The 20,732-nt window shown below is 46.7% G+C and overlaps 1 protein-coding gene across 3 annotated transcripts in view; it reads left to right on the plus strand.

The window, feature by feature from the left end:
* Window positions 1–20,732, plus strand: part of LOC147709479 (cysteine-rich secretory protein 2-like) — a 190,299-nt gene that overhangs the window by 64,636 nt on the left and 104,931 nt on the right. For all 3 annotated transcript variants that reach the window (XR_015296696.1, XM_086928038.1, XM_086928039.1), the window contains exon 4: window positions 3,769–3,859. Coding sequence is in view for 2 of the 3 variants with exons in the window: in XM_086928038.1 (XP_086784164.1) it covers window positions 3,769–3,859 (91 nt within the window). In the remaining variant the exon portion in view is untranslated. The remainder of the gene's footprint in view (window positions 1–3,768; window positions 3,860–20,732) is intronic.

Raw genomic sequence — 20,732 nt, forward strand, 5'->3', positions numbered from 1 at the left:
CTTGCACAGACGCTCATTCACTTTAGTCTTTTTCACTCTGAATCTCCATCTTTGAAATAAGCTCCTGGACTAGGGCGTTGCTCTCTTTCAGATGTAGATGTGACCAGTAGTTCTTTTTATGCAGAGAACAGGACTGGATGGCTCTGTAAACTCTGTGGCGATATTGTCTACTACATAAGTGCACTCTCAGAGGGAAACATCCATACTGGTCTTTAGCATCCTTCCCTGAGTGCATCTACAAAGGCGACACTCAAGCTGTGCTTCCCTTTCCTTCTTCTGATCACAGTAGTCTCCGAGGTGACTGATCTTCTTGCAACAGTGGCATCACAAGGGTATTCTCCTGGCTGTAGAAGCATAAAGATCAGTGTTATGTAGATCAATACGGACACTACAGGATGGATGGGTCATTGTGGGAATGTCCTGTCCATCCTTATCATTTATTAGAGTAAAACACATTTAATGGACTTGTATGACTCCCTCTCTGAGACCATTATCACTTTGGCCCCACCTGTAAGAGGGGTCATATTCTCAGAATCCCGGCTCGACAAGGGCGTTCCTCAGGGCTCCCATTTAAGTCCAGCATTATTTAATGTATACATGGCCCGTTTAGCAAAAATTGTAGAACCACTAGGGCTGGAAATATTCTCCTATGTTGATGATACTCAGTTGATATTCCCAATCGGCCCCAAAATAGAAGTTGAGCGAACTCGAATCTCAGCGGATATGCCCCCACTCCCGCTCAATCGGTGAAAAACCTTGGTTTAAAACTGGACCAGAAACTGTCTATGAAAGATCATATCTCTGCCACTACCAGCTCCTGCTATTACAGTTTATGTCTACTACGTAGGATATTGCCTTATCTGCCCGTTAAACATCGCAGAACCCTGGTCCAGGTGATGGTGATCAGCCGCCTGGATTATGGGAATGCATTGTTAGCCGAAGTTGGTGAGACGTTCCTGGCTAAATTGCAGATGATTCAAAATACCGCAGCAAGAATGATCTTAAACTGTCCTCCAGGCTCTCCATCAGGCCCTCTGTTGAGAGAATTACACTGGTTACCTGTGAAGAAGCGTTCCAACTTTAAAATCTGCTGTCTCACATTTAACGCATTAAATGGCAAATGTACCCTCTACCTCCAAAAGAAATTCATTAAACAGGTATCTGGTCGTAATCTCAGATCTAATTCTTTAGCACTCTTAAAAGTCCCTCAAATACGTCTCAATCGCACGGGAGGTAAGGCCAAGGTACTGGAACCAACTCCCTATTGCACAGTGTGAATGTCTCTCTTATACTGCTTTTAGAAAACAATTTAAACCTTTTCTGTTTTGAATTTTTAATGGCTCCGGTCTGGCCCACCTCTTTCTCTCTAGGTAAGCGCCGCCATAACATAACATAACATAACATATGGTGCATCACTAAATTCTGGCAATGGAAGGGGACTGTCTAGGGGCCCTCACATACTCACAGTGTTGGTGGTTCTAATGGTAACCCATGTGTTGCCATCATAGGATCTAGGTGTGTCTATGCCATCAGGACATGTGTAGATCAGCCTACTCCAGATGGCCATCTTGCAGCAGCTCATGATTGACCTTAGTTCACCCCAGCCCTGGAGGGATCCCCAGACTAACTAGCACTGTTTTGTTTGTCTCTGTTGTAAGTAGTGACAAGTTAATTAGTTTCTTCATCTTGGATCATATGGAGAAGTGTGGCTCAATGGTTAGAGCGGCGGACCCTGATGCAGAGGTCTAGCCCGGGACCAGGGTTCAATCCCCTGCCTCAGCGGGTCTTGGGCTCAAAATTCCACAGACCTGATCATTCTTGCCTCGGTGCCTATTCCAATCATGGAGTCCCACTCTGAAACTCTGGGCAATAGCTTGCTTATTCTCCACAACGGCCCCTACAACGCTCAGGATGCCTGGCCTCCACCTTGGGGGTGCCCAGGAGTGGACGCCTCACAGGGAAAGCCAGGATGGGCTCCACAGCGGTATTCGTCCAAGCGCCTTGAGACCCTTGCGGGTGAGTAGTGCGCTATACAAGTATCAAATTACATTTTACATTTACATATGTTTTAATCGGTGTATTAAAGTGGTCCTCCTACCATGTCTTGCGGGTTGCTTCTTAGTTTGAGTTTACATATTTTAATTGTTCTCGCTGGTATGAAACCTACTACCTAAACCATCTGAGAATCATGGAAATCTACCCTTATCATCATCTCCTTATGGGACAGAGCTAAATTGTAGTGAGTACTGCTAATTACCAGTGAGCAATTCCTGCTTATTTTCTGTAAATTATGCAAATCCAGGTCTAAATGCCTTCACAGGTGTATTATAGACACATTATTTAGTGAATGCAGATATATTAGTAGTCAGTGCTGAATTTGAGCATGTGGTTGTAGGTGGCACCCGCCAGCACTCGTTTATGGGGACCAACCTTCAAGTGTTAGATAAAGAGGTGTGGAGTGTTTTGTGGTGGACTAAAGAGGCATGAAGTGGAATCAAGACTACGCAACCTTGATATCTGGCACACTGACATTCAGTAGTGCCAGCAGTGGGTTTATCAGCAATACCTAAGAACCTGGCACTTATTCTATTACAAATTAAGCACTGCGAGGTAGTGTACATTATTGTACAATGCATCTGTTCTTCGTACATTGCTTATATTTACAGCACACATTTAAATGATGGACTCGAAACCGAGAATACACAAGTTATTGAATTAGCATCCCTTGTGTTCTTATCTACTTGTGGGTAGATATGTGGTACCTCTCTAGATTACTAGATTTCTAGAGCATCCGTTTTTGGTATTTTCCTAACAGGCACATAGTCTTCCTTCACAGTAATTGGGAGGTAGCCAGAATGATACCTTAATTTGTCATTGTGTATACAAATGAATGGTATTAGTATATAGGAACTGTAATTTAAGGCTGTGACATTCTTCTACCTTTCTTTTGCACGCTTGCTTATCTCAATTTGGGCCAGAGTTCAGATATTAGCAGAAAAACCTTTAATACCATTGTTTCTAAATCACCTTACTCCTATGCTGGTCAATAAATAATCAAAACAAACATCTACTCGTATATGTGCTGCAAAATATTTTAGATTGTCACAGAATCGAACTTGTCATTTTGTGAGTGACTAAAAGTAGGGTCCAAATTGAAGTTATGAGGGCCATTTTAAGTTTAAGATGTACATTGGTGATGTTACGATTGACGGCACCTTTTACACTAATAATCAGTGTTATCTGATCTCTACACACATGTGTCCAAGATATGCTAGTTACAAAATGCAATGTTGACTAATTTTTCAATAGACAGTTCATAATTTACCATTGAAGTAAATTGTATCTCTTCTTTCGTGACGATTTAACTTTGGCAGTTTCGTTGTAGTCCCTTCTCTGTGTCTGTGATCTGTCCCAGATCTCGCTTTAGGAATCTCGTCACTTTAGTTGTGTGATGTGTTATGATGGTAGACATGAGGTGAGATTGAAAATGTGCACTGTTATGAAATAAAATTGTACCAGGATCAAGATCCCCCTGTATTCGGGCGTTCTTTCTTCTCCGTTCTTCTTTGGTTACATCGAACCAGCTTTCAAAATCCATCAGTACCACTGTAATCTGGATTTGAGATTTCCAAGCAATCCTTTACCCACTACTGGTATATAACATATGTGGAATTTAGTTTCAATATTCCGACTGCAAAAAATATGATGCAGAAAGAAAAAAACACTTTTACAGACAAGCAACATAATATGTTTTAACTTTTACTGCAGGTGTGGAGCAAAGAAGCCGCAGCGACTGCAAAAAAGGTTGCTGCAAAATGCATTTTCGAACACAGTTCTCCAGAAGAAAGGACAATTAGCAGTAAGTCCAAAATGATGACTTCATACAGTATATACCTATTTTAATGCATACAACATTTTAACTGACCTCTGCATGCCAGAGTAGCTGCTTCTAAGTGCTTTGCAAAAGTATTGTCATAATGTTTTAGAGCGGGGCTGCAGAGAAGTGGAAAAGAAGGAAAATATATTGCTGAACACGTACCCATGGTGTTACTGGTGAAAGATGATTCTCTAAAGTTGAGCAGCCCAGTAGGTTTCCTATGCTACTTGGGTGTAATGTTCGAGACTGCGGGTTAGCAGTCTAGTTAGCCGCGGACACAAGCGTGCGCACACGTGGGTGTAGCACGTCACGCGGAGGACTATAAAATAAAGATGGCGTGGCCGGGCAAGTCAGTCCGGACCACGCGGAAAGCTAAATTGGTGTCCCGAGTCTCTGTGCTGTCGCAGCGCTTACACCACCATGCGCATACGACCTCGAGACTTGACAATGGCGACGAGGATCTAGGACCCATGCTGTGCCCCGTCCGCTACACCCCGTCTGCCCTCCGGAGGTGCGACAACGCTCAACCGGCGGCCCGATCCCCATGCGCTGCAGGCCCGGACCAAGCAGCCCGCCCGAGCCCGGAGCCGGCTGACGACGGCGATCGCGGACAGTGATCCCTGCGGATGGTGCCGTGGACCAAGAAGGCCGCTGACAGGCGTGGTGTGCCCCGAGTGGCGGAGTTGGAGCCCCGACCCAGCGTGCTGCGGTAAGAGTGCCGCCCGCAGGGTTGCGACCAGTAGCTGAGGACCACGGTCAGGAAACAACCACAGAAGCTAGTCATTTCCAGGGCGTGAGGCCCTAGAATCGCCGGCCCGGTTGCACACACACGGCAAGGTTGCCCATCAGCGAGGCTGGGCCACAGTGGAACCGCGACAAGCAGGAACTGCGGCAATACCGCCCCTAGCCCCTGGCTGGGCCGCTCCACGTGCCTACATCGCTAGGCCGCTCCACGTGCCAACATGGCGGCCATCCCCCCCATAGAGCCATTTGTAGTGGACGGCGCCCCTGCATTCCTGGCGCCACGCTGGAAGGACTGGACGGAACGCCTGCAGTTCTACTTTGAAGGTGCGGGCACGGCGAGGGAACGTCGCAGGGCGCTACTCCTTCACCTGGGAGGGAAAGACATCCACAGGATTTACAAGACCCTAGTGGAAGCAACGCCACACACCTACGTCACGCTCCTCAATGCGCTCAACGCACATTTCGAACCAATGGCCAGCAAAGATTATGAACGGTTCATATTCAGGCAAGCTAGACAGGAGGCAGAAGAATCGCTTGATGCGTTCCGTGGCAGGCTTAAAGAACTCACCAGTACCTGTGGGTTTCGTGATGAGCGAGAGGAGATACGAGGCCAAATTATACAAGGGCGCTACTCGTCAAACCTGAGAGTGAAGATTCTTCAAGAAGACCGAAAACCGCTAGCAGAAATCCTGAAGTTAGGACGCTCCAAAGAGCTGTCGCAAGCGAGAGCGTCACACATGGAGGCAGCTCTCCATTGGCCGGTCAAAGCAGAACAGGTCAACACGACTGAACAAGTCAATGTCATCCGGCTGAAAGCATGCCAAGTCGGAGGAAAGAAGCTGCAGGAAAAGCGCAAGGAATCTGGATACTGCGGAGGCATGCCCCACCGCGCTCAAGACTGCCCAGCGTGCGGGAAAAGATGCAGCTCGTGTGGACGGATGAACCACTTCGCAGCAGTATGCAGATCCACGAAGTCGAAGAATGAGGCAGCCATCAGAGAGAGCCCAGACAGTGAAGACATGGACGATGACTTCAACGACTACCCAGTCCACTACGTGCTCGCCATTGACCAGCCGCAGAGGAGGAAGAGGCGCCTCCCAAAGTGCCACATAAGAATACACCAACAGGAAGTAAGAGCCATGATAGACACTGGAGCCTCGATTGAGCTCATGGAGGCAAACCTATATAACCAACTGCGAGAGAAACCAACTTTGAAAACGGCAAAGATCCGGGTGTTCGCATACGGACAGTAGACCCCAATTCCGCTAATCGGGTGCTTCCAAACGTAACTACAACACAAAGACCGGAAAGTCCCAACGACTGTCTACGTCACCAAAGAAGGCAGTGGCATGCTCATCAGTGGGCAGGCAGCCGAAGAACTCCAACTAATATCATTTGCAATGGCAGCATTAGAAGAGGAGCTTGACACGATACTAGAAGAGTTCGAAGACACGCTCCGAAATTGGATGCCACAAAGGGAAGGAGGTGTCACTCCATATTGATCAATCAATTCAACCTGTCGCTCTCAGGCATCGAAGAATAGCATTCCACTTAAGGAAGAAAGTGGAGGAAGAACTAGAAGCCCTCGAACGACAGGGTATCATTGAATAAGTTAGTGGTCCCACCCCGTGGGTGTCTCCAATCGTGGTGGCCCGCAAGCCCAAGCAACCAGGCCAGGTCCGCATCTGTGTGGACATGCGCCTACCCAACGCAGTGGTCAAGAGGGAACGGCACTTAACCCCCACCATTGATGACATTCTAGGAGAATTGAACAGAGCAAAGTGGTTCTCAAAGATGGATCTTCGATGGGGCTATCACCAGCTGCCCCTTCACCCGGACTCCCGCTACATAACCACTTTCTCCACCCACGTAGGCCTCAGACGGTATCGGCGCCCCAACTCCGGCATCTCCAGCGCGGCGGAAGTCTTCTAGAACACCATCCGAGAAGTCCTAAGTGGTCTCCCAGGGGTCCTGAACGTCAGCGATGATCTGCTCATATACGGGAACTCCGTCGAAGAACACCATCAAAGGCTGAGAGGCGTGCTGCGGAGAATCAAGGACTCAGGCCTGACCCTGCATTGCGAGAAATGCCAATTCCTCCAAAACAAGATCAGTTTTTTGGGCTACACCTTCTCGGACCAAGGAATCGCCCCCGACCCGGACAAGGTGAGAGATGTGCAAGCAACTCCAGCCCTTTCCAACATGTCGGAGTTACGAAGCTTCCTGGGCATGGTGAACTTCTGCGGAAGATTTATCACGGACCTATCCAACCTCACCAGGCCCCTCCAGGAACTCACCAAGTCCACCACCCCCTGGCAGTGGGGAGAAGTACAGGACACCGCCTTCCGAAACACCAAGGCCGCGCTGTCGGCCGACAAGACCCTATCATACTTTCACCCGGCGAAGCCTACCAACATAGCCGTGGATGCCAGCCCTTACGGCCTAGGAGCCATGCTGACACAGCAGCAAGGAGAAGATGACTGGGCACCCATTGCCTACGCCTGTCGGTCCTTAACCGAAACGGAACAATGATACTCTCAGATAGAGAGAGAGGCGATTGCGACCCATTGGGCCTTCGGACATTTCCATGTCTACGTCTACGGACACCCGTTTACCGTTTCCACAGACCACAAGCCTCTGATCCCACTATTCCGAGGGTCGGTGTCCAAACCGCCACCCCGAATAGAGAAATGGATCCTATAGCTCCAAGAATACGACTACAAATTAGAATACAAGCCAGGAGCGACAAACCCAGCGGATTACCTCTCGAGGCATCCCCGAGTTGCAACCAGCGGAGAAAAGGAGGATGCAGAGGAAACTGAGGAATATGTGAAAGTCGTGCTGGAAAGATCAAGACCCCTACCGATGAGCATGGATATGATCATCGAAGCAACCCGCAGCCATGAAGTCCTCCAACTGGTGATGAACGCCCTCCAAGCTAACGACTGGAGAGCCATTCAAGCGTCACTAAGCAAAAGGACGCCGCAGGCAAGAAGCTCCTTAGAAACATTTCTGAAGGTGAAAGAAGAACTGTCAGTCAACAGCCAAGGGTGCCTATTGAGAGGACCACGGATTGTGATGCCTAAAAGCCTAACCCAGCAAGCAATTGAGTTAGCTCACCGTGGACATCAGGGGATAGTGAAGACCAAGAGTGGAACTAGCCGTCAGAGAGTGCCAATGGTGCCAAGCCGCGGGGCAACCTGAACGTCCATCCCCGGTCCTCACCGAAGACAACCCGCAGAGACCGTGGGAACGCGTCAGTGCAGACTTCGGACACCTTCCAGATGGAAGATACATGCTCGTCATCATGGACGACTTCACCAAATACCCGGAGGTATAAATTGTGGCAACTCTCACTGCCAAGGAAGTCATTGCAAAGTTTGAGAAAGCAATCCCACGAATGGCATCTTCGAGTGGGTCAAGACGGACAACGGACCGCCATTTCATGGACAAGAATTTGCAGACTACCTCAAGGAGGGGGGAATCCATCACCGGAAAGTGACCCCCGCTGGCCTCAAGCCAACGGGGAGGTAGAGAGGTTCATGCGCACTCTAAACAAAGTCATCCGAATCGCCCATCCAGAGGAGACCCCCTTGGAAAGAGCAATCTACACCTTCCTGAGGGATTATCGGCTCACACCACAACGGAAGCAGCCCCAGGCCCCTCTGCGATGGGGAGGATAGTCAGAGACACACTTCCCAACCACCATACCTGGACCCGGAACAGCGCAGACTCACGAAAGACTCTATCCAACCGAAGACGGTCAAATGACTATGCTAGCTTCCGACGCAGGGTCAAAGAACCGTCAATCCGAGAAAGAGATCAGGTATACGTGAAGGACAGATATCCAGGGAGCAAATTCAGACTCCCATTTGAACCTCGACCATGGACAGTCGTGCGCCGCACAGGCACCATAGTGATGGCCCGACTCATTCTTCAAGAAAGCTTCCCCCACTTCCCCAGTTCCCCAAGGCCAGGAACCAGAGCAAGAACCACCCAGTCAAACGGAGGGACCAATCAGTCCAAGTGGAGGTGAGAATGACCCCCTGTGCGAGGACTCGGTGGCGAGCCCCTCTGCCACTGAGACGCCGAGAATCAGCAGCCCCCGGTCCCCAGATGATCCCTGGTCTGCCAGAAGAACCACCTCAAGAGACCCCACGGAGGGTACTTCCCCACAGAGAAGCAGCGGGATACGGGCTGAGAAGACATTCGGCCCCGTCTTCACAACTGGCGGACTTTGCCGTAGGCTAATCACAGACTTCCCATCCACCAGACTGTTAACAGGCCGGATGGCCCAGTATTGTTTTTAGGTCGAGTTATTTATAACTCGAAACCTATTGGGGCTAAACTAAGAGCTAAACTAAGCTCTCAAAAAATTTGGTTTTCCACGAGTGCATGTCTCGTGCACGAGCTTCTATCCGCCTGCCTGCCTGGCATCACCACATCAAAGCCAGCCATCTGTTGCTTCCCCAGCAGCTTCACTTCAAATGGATCCGCTCAACCCCCTGCTGCATCAAAGGCTTTCATTTCCCGGCCACGTTTATTTACTTTCGTTTCGAGGCCGTGGTTTTTTTTTTTTTGCCTTTCTGCCCCTATTAGACTCGTTGTTGCCACAAGCATGTTTAATTGGAAATTATTTTTGGGGATAATGAAAAAACCCGTAATTCAAAAGGAGAGACTGCCATTTCCATTTGATAAATATAACTACTGGCCTTTCCAATAACGTTTTATTACCGCTTCTACATGTCTTCAGTTTTAGTGTAATGTCAGTACGTAATTTTTCTTGTGGTTTTGTTGAACTTGTTCTCCAAATACAGCAAGAAATAAAATATAGATTATGCCACGTCACGTCTCTGAATACCTCCATTAGAAGTTCTTCTAAATTGCTCGATACTGCCTCTAGATGGCGTTCCAACACTGTATGAATGTGCATTTAACAACCTACCTAAGAATGAACAATCACCGCTCACATTTTAGATTGCTAGGAAAGGAGCATCTTTCTAAACTTGTAAAAATACATTTAAAATCCACATCTTCACCTCCGTTTTTGGGAGCCGCAAAGTCAGTATAGTTAGATAATCAATATATGCCGGACCTAAATACGTATTTCAGGGGCTCTCTTCCTGGAATGAATTCCGTGAATCTGCAGTATCGTTTCAGCGCGCAAACGCATAATGTTGGGAAATACACCGAAAACAGGGTCCGATGCACCAAAGTAAGGCCTCAAAGCAGTTGGCATGTTTTACACGCGAGCTACATAGCGACCGAAATGTAACTTTGCGCTGTGACTAACCGCCTGATTCATCAAGCTTTTTTGCGCTCGCAAAGGGCCAGATTCTGAGAATCCGGCCCTTTGCGAGAGCGATTTTTGCATTTGGGATTCAGCATCCCAAATGCAAAAATCGCTAATTGCGATGTCGCAAATGTGCGAGGAATTACATTTAAGGAATCTCTATTAGAGATTCCTTAAATGCAATTCAGCATCCAATTTAAATTTGCGAATTCGCAATTTCTTGCCACAATTTACCGTGAGGTCAGACCTCGCGGTAAATAGCGAAAACTCAGAAAAATGCATTTAAATGCATTTTTCTGAGTTGCATGTTAAACACACATGTCCTTTGGACATGTGTGTGTGCAACACCTGTGTGAAATTTCATTTGAGGGGTGCTACAGGGTGTCCTGTGGACACCCCTGGCACCCTTCAAATCGCAATCTTATTTGCGATTAGCTAATTGCTAATCGCAAATAAGGAATACTCCCCATTCATTCCTATGGGCCTTTTGGCCCATAGGAATGAATGGCGAGTTATTCCTTATTTGCGATTAGCAATTTGCTACTCGCAAATAAGGAATCAGTAGGAATCGCATTTTATTATGCGATTCCTACATGATTACCGTTTTGCAAGTCCTTAATAGCGAATCGCTATGATTCGCTATTAGGGGCTCGCAAAACGGCCCGTTGATGAATCAGGCTGTAATTTACTCATTTGTCACACTGCAAAATGCCTATTTACAGGGCGTCGTGAAACGTTCTGCCTCATTAATATGTATGAGACAGAAGTACTTTTACGACAGCATGTGCAAGGACTGTAAGTGCAGGCATGACGGCCTTTAATGGACAGCCAAACTCCATCTCTGCTGTGTAATTCATTGAATGCCAACACTATCTTCAAAGCAGTCCTTTAGAGGGGCTAGACTGTTTTCAAAACTAAAAGTTAGTTCAGTGAGTGTCATATTCTCTGTTCTTGTTCTCAGACTTCTTTCTCTCCCTTTTCTGTTCCTCCCTCTCACCATTCCCGCTCTGGTCTTCTGTGCACACTTTCTATTGTTCTTTCCATTCTCTTTCATAATGGTTATCTTTCTCCTGTTTTCTGTACAGCATATACCACTTCTGCTGCGTTTCAACAAATCGCCAATAGTGTTATCTCTCTACCAACTTCAATTTTTGCTTTGTTTCTTGCTTGCGGTCTCACTTTGACTTTCTTTCATAATTATCCATTACTCTACCTCTCTCTCTGGTATTCATGTGTCCTTCTATTGCCCACTTCTTTCTTTTTTTCTTTCAGTTCCTTATTTTCGAAGGGTGTATTTCTATTTAAATAATTCCCATCAGTTTCCGTACCTTTTCAATCACAAGCACTATCTATTTTCTTTTTAATGTTCTATCTTTCCCATGCACAGCGCTCTGGTGCTGCTCCTTCAGGCCTCAACATGTGCCATGCTTGCAGAACGTGAGGCGATCTCACCGTCAACAAGCACAACAAGTGGCAATCTTTATTATTCCATCATGCCGCTTCAAAGAGATTATGAATCATATTCATTACATATTACAGAAGAAGCTGATAGGAAAATTAAAGGATGTAGCTTTTGGAAGAGAAGAAAGATTTTTTATACATTTTGAAAAATTAGAGGCGACCGTGAAAATTACTACTAAATTGAGAAAAATCCTAATTTTAAGACTTTCGGTATTCACAGAAGGCATTTAGGAGTCCTAAAGTTAGGAGTCCTAACTTCTGTGAATACCGAAATGAGTAAGTGCCTTCTGTGAATACCAAAAGTAGTAAGTTCATTCTGTGAATACCAAAAGTAGTAAGTGCAATCTGTGAATACCAAAACAGTAGTAAGTTTAGGATTGAGTCTTAAGTTCATTCTGTGAATCGGGCCCTTAGTAGTTGCAGAAAATCATTATTTTCAGCAGCCTTCTAATTGAGGCATTACAATTGTAGCTGCGACCTTCAGAATGTGCTCTTGTGCTTCAAGTGCACCCAGTGTCTGTGCTGGTGCTACTAAGTTCTGTATTTCCCTTTGCTTTCCTCGTTTTCAGCGGGTAGCTCTACTCACAGTAATTCTGCTCAAGCAATCCTTCATGAGCACCTCCTTCTTCAGTCATTTTCTGATTTAAGCATTGGTTGCAGTGTCTGCATTCTGTGCAGGCAATCCAAGGAGTCGATTGTTTGATGTATGTGCTTTGGTCTTTAAAGGATTTGACCTGGACATAAAATTAGCTGCGCTGCCACTACGCAGTTACAGAATTCCCCTCATGCGTTCCCTCCATCCACCAGTGTTGCCACTGACATTCTAAAAAGGGCACCCTCTTTGACAGGATCTTGTATCTCACCGTTAGATTTCGTCATATGTCTGTCCATATTCAGAAGAAGCATATCAAGTGAGGTGACTTTTTCTGCTATGACTCATTAAGGTGCTTATTTTATTTATTGAATGTCATTCTTCAGGAAGTGACATAAAATCGTCAAGTGCTGCTTGATTTATAAGCTGTACTCCTCCGGTCTTTGGGCTGCCCTCTGAGGAAGGTTAGCCCCGTAGAATGACAGTGTGTACATTATTAAGGGACAACACACGGTCCATGAGCTTCTGCAATCGCTTAACTAAGTTCTTGTCCTGCAGCCCAATATCCGGCAACTCTAATTGTTTGCGTTTTTAATTATTCATCTGGGAGGAAATAAATAAATAACAAAAGCCCTCTGCTTGCATGCTACTTTTGCGGCTATTTTGATGTGCGTCCATTTGCCACCAGCCACTTAGCCACTTTGTGTGCGCGCGCCACCTCTGCTGCCAGGCTTCAGCACACCAGGCTGCACACCCCTTCACCCCCAGTCACTTCATCCGCGCCCACTTAACACGCGCTCTGCAGGTCATAAACAGGACCATCTGCTCCACTCCCAGCGCTGCATGACCGTCTTCAAAGCAAGCTTGTAACACAAGCTGCCCCAAGACGTTCCAAGACACACACTTTTCATGCTTCTGAGGTCGATAACATGAGCCCCGTTGCATTGACACACACTGCCCTCACACACACAAGTTACTGTCACACACACAATGCTCTCAGACACACAGGCTGCTCACACACACAGGCGCTGTTAACACACAAGCACTCTTCACACACACACACACCGACACTGCTCACACAATCACAGACGCTGCTCACACACACAGACGCTGCTCACACACACAGACGCTGCTCACACACACAGATGCTGCTCACACACACAGGCACTGCTCACACACACAGGCACTGCTCACACACACAGGCACTTCACACACACACTGGAAATTCACACACACCGGCACTGCGCGCACACACACACAGCCAAGGGTGCCAGGGGAAACGTATAAATAGGGATGGTTTTAAAAGAAATTTGCACTTGTTGTGCCTTTCTGCCCTCTGCATCACCACATCATCACTCAACTCTACCCCAGCATCACTCAGCACCACCACATTATCATTCAGCACCACCACATTATCACTCAGCACCACCACATTATCACTCAGCACCACCGCAGCCCCACTCAGCACCACCACATTATCACTTATCATTCAGCACCACCACATTATCACTCAGCACCACCACATTATCACTCAGCAGCACATCACTCAGCACCACCACAGCACCACTCCGCACCTCCCCAGCATCAATTATCACCATCCCAGTATCACGCAGCACTACCACAGCACCACTCAGCACCACAGAGCATCACTCAGCGCCACCACAGCATCACTCAGCACCACCTCAGCATCACTCAGCACCACCACAGCATCACTCAGAACCACCACAGCATCACTCAGAACCACCACAGCATCACTCAGCACCTCCACAGCACCACTCAGCACCACTCAGCAACACCACAGCACCACTCAGCACCACAACAGCATCACTCAGCACCACCACAGTATCACTCAGGGGCACCACAGCATCAATCTGCGCAACCATTCAACAACAACTGGTTCAAATATGTTCTCTCAATGGTTCAAGCTTTATTACAAATGTCACAAAAAGATGTTAATATTTCACTTCTGTTCTTGGATTTTCGTCACATTAAAATACACTGAACATAATCTTCACAAATGTTATTTACAAAAGTTTAAGGTATTGCCATTGTAAATTACAATCACTTTTATTTAAGTATTATTTAAAAAAATGAAAAGCCATTGTTATTTGTAATATCAATACATCTAAGTCACGTAAATACAAAACATGTTGCATTACAAATGCTATAGGTGTCACATTTGCGAAAGTTATAACTATTGGCATTGTAAATGACAAAGCTATTAATTTAGCTATTTTCAAAACCAACACATAAATAAAAAAATTGTCATTTACAAGACCAATAGCTCAAACTTTCCTAATGCGAGACCTATTGCATTGCAAATGCTTGTTTTACTACCATACACCCAATGACTTTTATATATATTTTGTTTTGTTTAAATAAAGGTTGAAAGGAATGTAATGTTCGAGACTACGGGTTAGCAGTCTAGTTAGCCGCGCACAATAGCGTGCGCACATGCGGGCGTAGCACGTCACACGGAGGACTATAAAATAAAGAGGGCGTGGCCGGGCGAGTCAGTCCGGACCATGCGGAAAGCTAAATTGGTGTCCCGAGTCTCTGTGCTGCCGCAGCGCTTACACCACCATGCGCATGCGGCCTCGAGACTTGACATTGGGTCCATTCTCAAGGGCCGGGCCTTGATTGTGGAGATATTTCCTTCGCAGGCACTGTTTCTTAATGGCCGGGTGACTCAATGGGGGAGGAGGAGGGAGGTAGGGAGGAGGAGTTTATGAATGGAATGCACAAGGTTCGGATGCAGGGAGTTTGAGCGAGAAGTGTTGTGATTGGATTTTGTTTGGTTGGGAAGGGTTGCTTAGGGGAGGGGGAAGGAGGATTTGGAGTGATAGATTGAAATGTATAGTTAGGCCAGATTGAGCTTCGTAATTAAGGCGTAAAGCCAAAATTGGTATAAAGCTTGTGAAACTGTTTAATTAAAGCGGCCTCTTCCACACTATCACGAAGTCAGTCGTTCTTGGATACGCCATCCTGCCCAAAGGGCCAGCTGCAGCGGTCCAATTTTATTGCCAGCAATTCACCTGCTCTTCCTGTCCAGGTTCTACAACTGGGGTGGAAGCTCTTTCTGAGGTCTGGGTTATGTCATGAGCTTTAGAAATGGTTGCAACTCACTGGTAGCATGCGTGTACACGCCAGAAAGGCGTGCATGTTGGTTACCACTCATGTTTACCACCTCGCATGATGGTAATTAGTTGCTGAATAGCCTATTTAAACCAGTGCTGCTGCCTTTGGTAGGGCTTCATTTGAATAATGGAACCTGACCTGAGCACTTTAGCATCTGCTCCGTTAGCAGAGGAGAAGGTTATGATGGTCTCAATGTCAGACTATCAATCAATGATTGATGATGCTGTGGCTGCTGCGTTATCTCAGTCTTCTGCCAAAAAACAGAAAAGTATGGCTGATGATGAGTAGGACCCAGTGATTGACTCTGAGAACAAATATATTCAAGGAGTGCCTTTTCAGGAGTTGTGGAAGCACATTAGGAAGATGTTGGGATCCCAGCCCCAAAGGTGCTAGACAAGTATTCTCTCAGTGTACAACTCCTCCTATTGAGGTTCTGTCCATACATGAAGTGATTGAGTTGAAGGTCCACCATTACCAGCGTTTGGGGCCAACACCTTGCCATTCCTGCATTTCCTGGCCTACACTCAACCCTGCTAGCCCCCGCCGCCGCTGACCACTCGCGGCCGCCGAGAGGGGCAGGGCAGGAAAAACCACAATCCCCAGCGTCCCCTGCTTCGCGGGTATGCCGCCTGTCAGCTGGGCTTCCGCTTCCGCCGGGAGGCGTACATGAGAGAGTCCTTCCTCCCGCGTCGCGGGCCGCACGCGGGTGACTCCGGGCTGAGCCCAGGCAGAGGGCGGGCCGTCTGTGGCCGTCCGGGGATGACGAGGGACGGGACGGGCCACCCCCCTTGGCCCCATCGGATTTCCAACAACTGACTCAGGTACTACACATCGAGGTTCTGGACTAAGTAACTGCTGTCGAAGCCCTTTATAAAACAATTAGACTAATTTAACGGCTGGAAGAATAGGGGTGTTAGAGAACCAAGTCGGTGCGGTCACCTGTTAATTGTGGGATTACCAATTAATGCAGTATAACTAAACCTGTTTCTGTGGGTACAAGAGTGACTAAGTTGGAGACCTAAGAGGAAAAATGTCTAACCATCCCAATACACGCTCGGTTGTGAGTAAAACTCACAATAGAGAGACCCCTAAGCAAACGAGAGCGGCAACGAAGGAGTTTGCCCTAACAAAAGGAAATAAACCTACTGCAATTGATTTAATGTTAAAAAAGGTCTCGGGGGAAATAGAACGTATGGAACGGAGTTTATCCTCCTCACCTAACCTTAATGCAATTATTCTAACACCCTCTAGAGACCCACCAATTGCAGATAGCCCAAATATGTTAGGAAACGTGACCCACCCAATTAATGATACTGAGGATGTCCCCTGTGCACAATCCCCGGGGACAGAAATCTCTGGGTGTAACGAAATGATCCATCAGAGAAAAATGAAGCGACAGGGGAGGACCAAGGGGCCACAAAGACAAAGGAAAGCACCCGTAAGAGGTAGTCGCTCAACAAGCAGGCAAGAGTTTATACTAGTAGAAAATAATACACAAACAGAAACAACTCCACCAGAATGGGTTGAGGCAGTCTTAGGAGACCTTAAAAAACAACTAGAATCCTTTATCGCGGCACAGCTAAAACCAATTATAAGTAAGGTGGACAAAATTATGTGTGAGCTCTCCAAACAAACTAAGGCAATAGAACACACACTCATGAAACCCCCCATTGATTCAACTCAACTAAATGAGGTGGTTACTAGTGACAATGTAAACAAAAACAGATTGCCAAATAACAACTGTGTTAGTTATACTCAACACACAATCGCCCAGATCCACGAGGCACCAAAAACTTCCCAAAATCAAAGAGGGGGCTCCAACGACAAACCAAGAGGGGGACACACTCAAAGTACGAATTCCAAAAATATGGATAAACCCCCTTTACAACCACTAATGCAATGGAGACAGGAAGACCGCCCCCAGAGGGACAGGAATTACGACCCATGTTATACAGATTCTGACTCTTTCTACACTACAAACAGCCACGCCCCACACATAGATCTCCCTCTAGAGGCCAGCCAATTTGCAATAGTTTTTGCAGGGATGCCCGAAATTTGGCCCACCGAGAGAGAATCACACTATCAACTACACGCTAAAATCTCCAAGTGGCTGAATATACACAGACCCTTAAATAATGGGGACAGAGGAGAGATAGTGCATGTAAGACGAGTAAATTGGCTTGGTGGGAGAAAAAAAGACATTAGAGGGGACTGTATAGTCGCAAATTTCAGAGACACTAGATTGGTTGATTATATCCTGAAGAATCCCAATAGGAATCAAACCAGCACAATCTGTGCACTCCCACTTGGGTATTTTTACCCAAGGAGCTGGAACACTAATCGTGCTGATGATGATGGTGGGTGGATCCCTGGAAGACCACAACGCATACAAAGACCAAGACCTGTAGGCCATCCCGACCAGTTCTTTCCTCCACAAGACTACCCTCAGTGGAGAAACAGATTTTCCCCCTTACAGTCACTTGAGGATAATGATTGACTCATCCCGCTAGAAAATAATTTTGTAACATCCTCAGCGACCAGTGAATGCCCACGCCCAGAAATACAGGGTAAATGCGGGAGTGCTGGGAATGTACAAATCTTGAGGTCAGAAGAACTCTCGAACCAGGGGGAGAAAAGTGAAAACATCACAGATCCACCAATAGTGGGTGAGGTTAGAGTAAATGAATCTATCATAGCGAGAGGGAAAGAGAATAGGGCTGGATTGACCGTGTTATCCTGGAATATAGCAGGCCTGGAAACCAAACTCAAAAGCAAGGAGTGGAAAGAATTCACAAGGCGCTTTCATGTTATAGCTCTCCAAGAAACATGGGCGCGTGATTCTGACCTCTGTCAATTGGAGGGCTATAAGTGTTTTTTCAGACCTGCCCAAGGGACGAATTCTGGGAGAGCTAAAGGAGGCTTAGCAATATACGTAGATTTAGATCTAAAGGGTACCTGGTCACAGTCAGACTGGGCGTCAGACACTCTACAAGCAGTTTCACTATAGCACCAGGGGGAGAGATTACTATTTCTAAATTTTTATAATTCTGGGCCGGTTGATGGGAATCTTCCCATATTATTAGAGCTGGAGAGTAGATTAAATGAGGAATTGGATTCAAGGTTGAAGGGGCCCGAACCAACTGTCCTGCTGATGGGGGACTTTAATTGCCACCTATGCCCTAAGCTATTTCCTATTTCTGCTGATTGGTCTGCCTGCCCTTTAGAAAAGGGTCCCCATTTTGTACACAATAAAGAGGGCACAGCCCTGATGAAGTTCTTAGATAACTTTGCGCTCACCCATGTTATGGATTTAGCTGCACTTAAAGCAGGGGAGACCCCTATACCCACATTTAAAGGGAGAGGTGGTGGGTCTATAATAGATTTTATAATGATCTCTGCTTGCTCTAAAGAGCAGATTCTAAGAACAAGAACGGAGTGGAGTCCCTTCAGTGATCATAATCACCTTTCACTAGAAATTAATTATAAAGGCTTATCAGGGAAAAACCCAGGGGTGGCCACCGAAACCCAAATCCAAGCAACAGACCAAGGGAGATGCATAAGGTGGACAATGATCAACCCGCAAGATTTTTACTCCAAGTTAGTGGGTGTAGGGAAAGATCATATAGAGACCTGCTTAGATCTCTCCATAGAGGGCAGAGGAGTGGTTGTGGCTTTCGAATCTTTAACTAAAATAGTAGAAGGGCTACTGAAAACTAAGAAGCCTGTTAAACAATTATCTTCCCCAAGATGGTTCGATACCAACTGCTCAAGGGCTTTAAGAGAACTAAAGCAGAGTTTAAAAAAGGCCCCGAGGGACAAGATTGAAATTGCCCGATGCAGACAGAACTATAAAACCCAGGTAAAGAGAAGAAAGAGTGCTCTTCAAAAAGAAGTTTGGGCAGACCTGAGGGAGGCAGGAGAAAATAGGGACTATGCTGAGTTCTGGAGAATCATAAATAGACCATGTTTCCGTGACTCAAGCTCCCCAGTCATTAGTTCCAACATACTACCAGAACAATGGATTAACCATTTTAAATCTTTGTATAACCAGCAGGAGGTAGACATTGGAGATGGAATATGGATGGGTCCCAGGGCAGAACAACTAGAATTATCTCTGGAGGAAGTTCTAAAAGCAATCCTAGGGCTGACGCGAAACAAAGCCCCCGGCCCGGATGGTACCCCACCAGATCTATTTTTAAGTAACACTGATTTATGGGCACCAATAGTAACGAGAGTACTTAATGCAGCAATTAAATCGGGCCTTCCGAGATCGTGGTCCACTGCGGTGATTGTCCCTATATATAAGAAAGGCTGTAGGGACAGCCCGCAGTGTTATAGGCCAATCTCGCTGATTGATGTCTCTGCTAAAGTACTCGGAAGGGCACTTCTCAACCGCTTAATAGAGTGGACTGACACTCATAACATCCTGGTGGATACCCAGTATGGGTTTCGAACAGGCAGGTCAACTAGTGACCAATGCCTCAACCTATACCTCCTCACGGCTAAATATACCAAGACGACTGATGGGACCATGTACATGGGATTCATGGACTTAGCAGCGGCTTTTGATAATGTTAATAGAGCCAAACTCTGGACACTTATGTATAACCTGGGAATTGACTCAGACCTTATTAACATTCTTAGGGAGCTGCACTGGAACACCACTGCCAAGGTCCGCTATAGCGCGGGGGGGTGAGTACCGATCCCTTCCCCTGCTCCGGCGGGGTGAGGCAGGGGTGTATCCTGGCGCCGTTCTTGTTCTCCCTCTACATAAATGGTCTGGAGAGTGCCCTAATAGCACTGGGGACTGACTGCCCAAAGGTAGGTCCGCGTCACTTGCCGGTACTTTTGTACGCAGATGACGCGGTCCTCCTTGCGCGAACAGCAGCCGGTCTCCAGCTCCTAATTAAATGTTTTGCTGATTTCATGAGGAATTTGCACCTCTCCGTCAACCTGACACAATCTTTTATTATGGTAGTAGGGAAGAAACCACATAAGAAATTTGTGTTCAAATTGGGGGAACATGTCCTGGACACTGTGACCACTTTCCCGTACTTGGGTCTCCTATTTGACGATAAGATCAAGTTTGCCCCTTTGATTGAGGAGAGGTCTAGGAAACTAGTCTCAGCAAATGGGGCCATATTAAACTTTGCCCGACGAATGGGTCGCTGGTCTCCTGAGCAGGTGATGACATTGTATAGGTCGGTCAGTATCTCGAAGGCCATCTATGGAGCGGAGGTGTGGGGTTTTAGGGATGCACAACAGATACAAGGAGAGGAAGACAAATTCTTTAGAAAACTGTTAAAGCTTCTCCCGAGCATCCCAGCAGCAATAACACACAAAGAGCTGGGCACCCCATACATATCTGACCTGATCAGACTGAGACCAATACTGTCCTGGCTTAAAATTTGGTCAAACCCCAATGCGGAATTATCCAGACACATCATCCAGGATTGCTTACGGAAAGATAGATGGCTCCAAATCCCCTGGCTGAAATATATTAAAGAAACATTAGGGGCTATTGACCAACAAAGGTTATTTTTGGACCCCTCAAATGTGGACATTTATAGCAGACATTATGTACAAAAGCAACTACTGGAAAAATATGATTGCAGGAGGATGGAACT

This window comes from Lissotriton vulgaris, chromosome 6 (genome assembly GCF_964263255.1).
Source record: "Lissotriton vulgaris chromosome 6, aLisVul1.2, whole genome shotgun sequence".
Classification (NCBI taxonomy): domain Eukaryota; kingdom Metazoa; phylum Chordata; class Amphibia; order Caudata; family Salamandridae; genus Lissotriton; species Lissotriton vulgaris.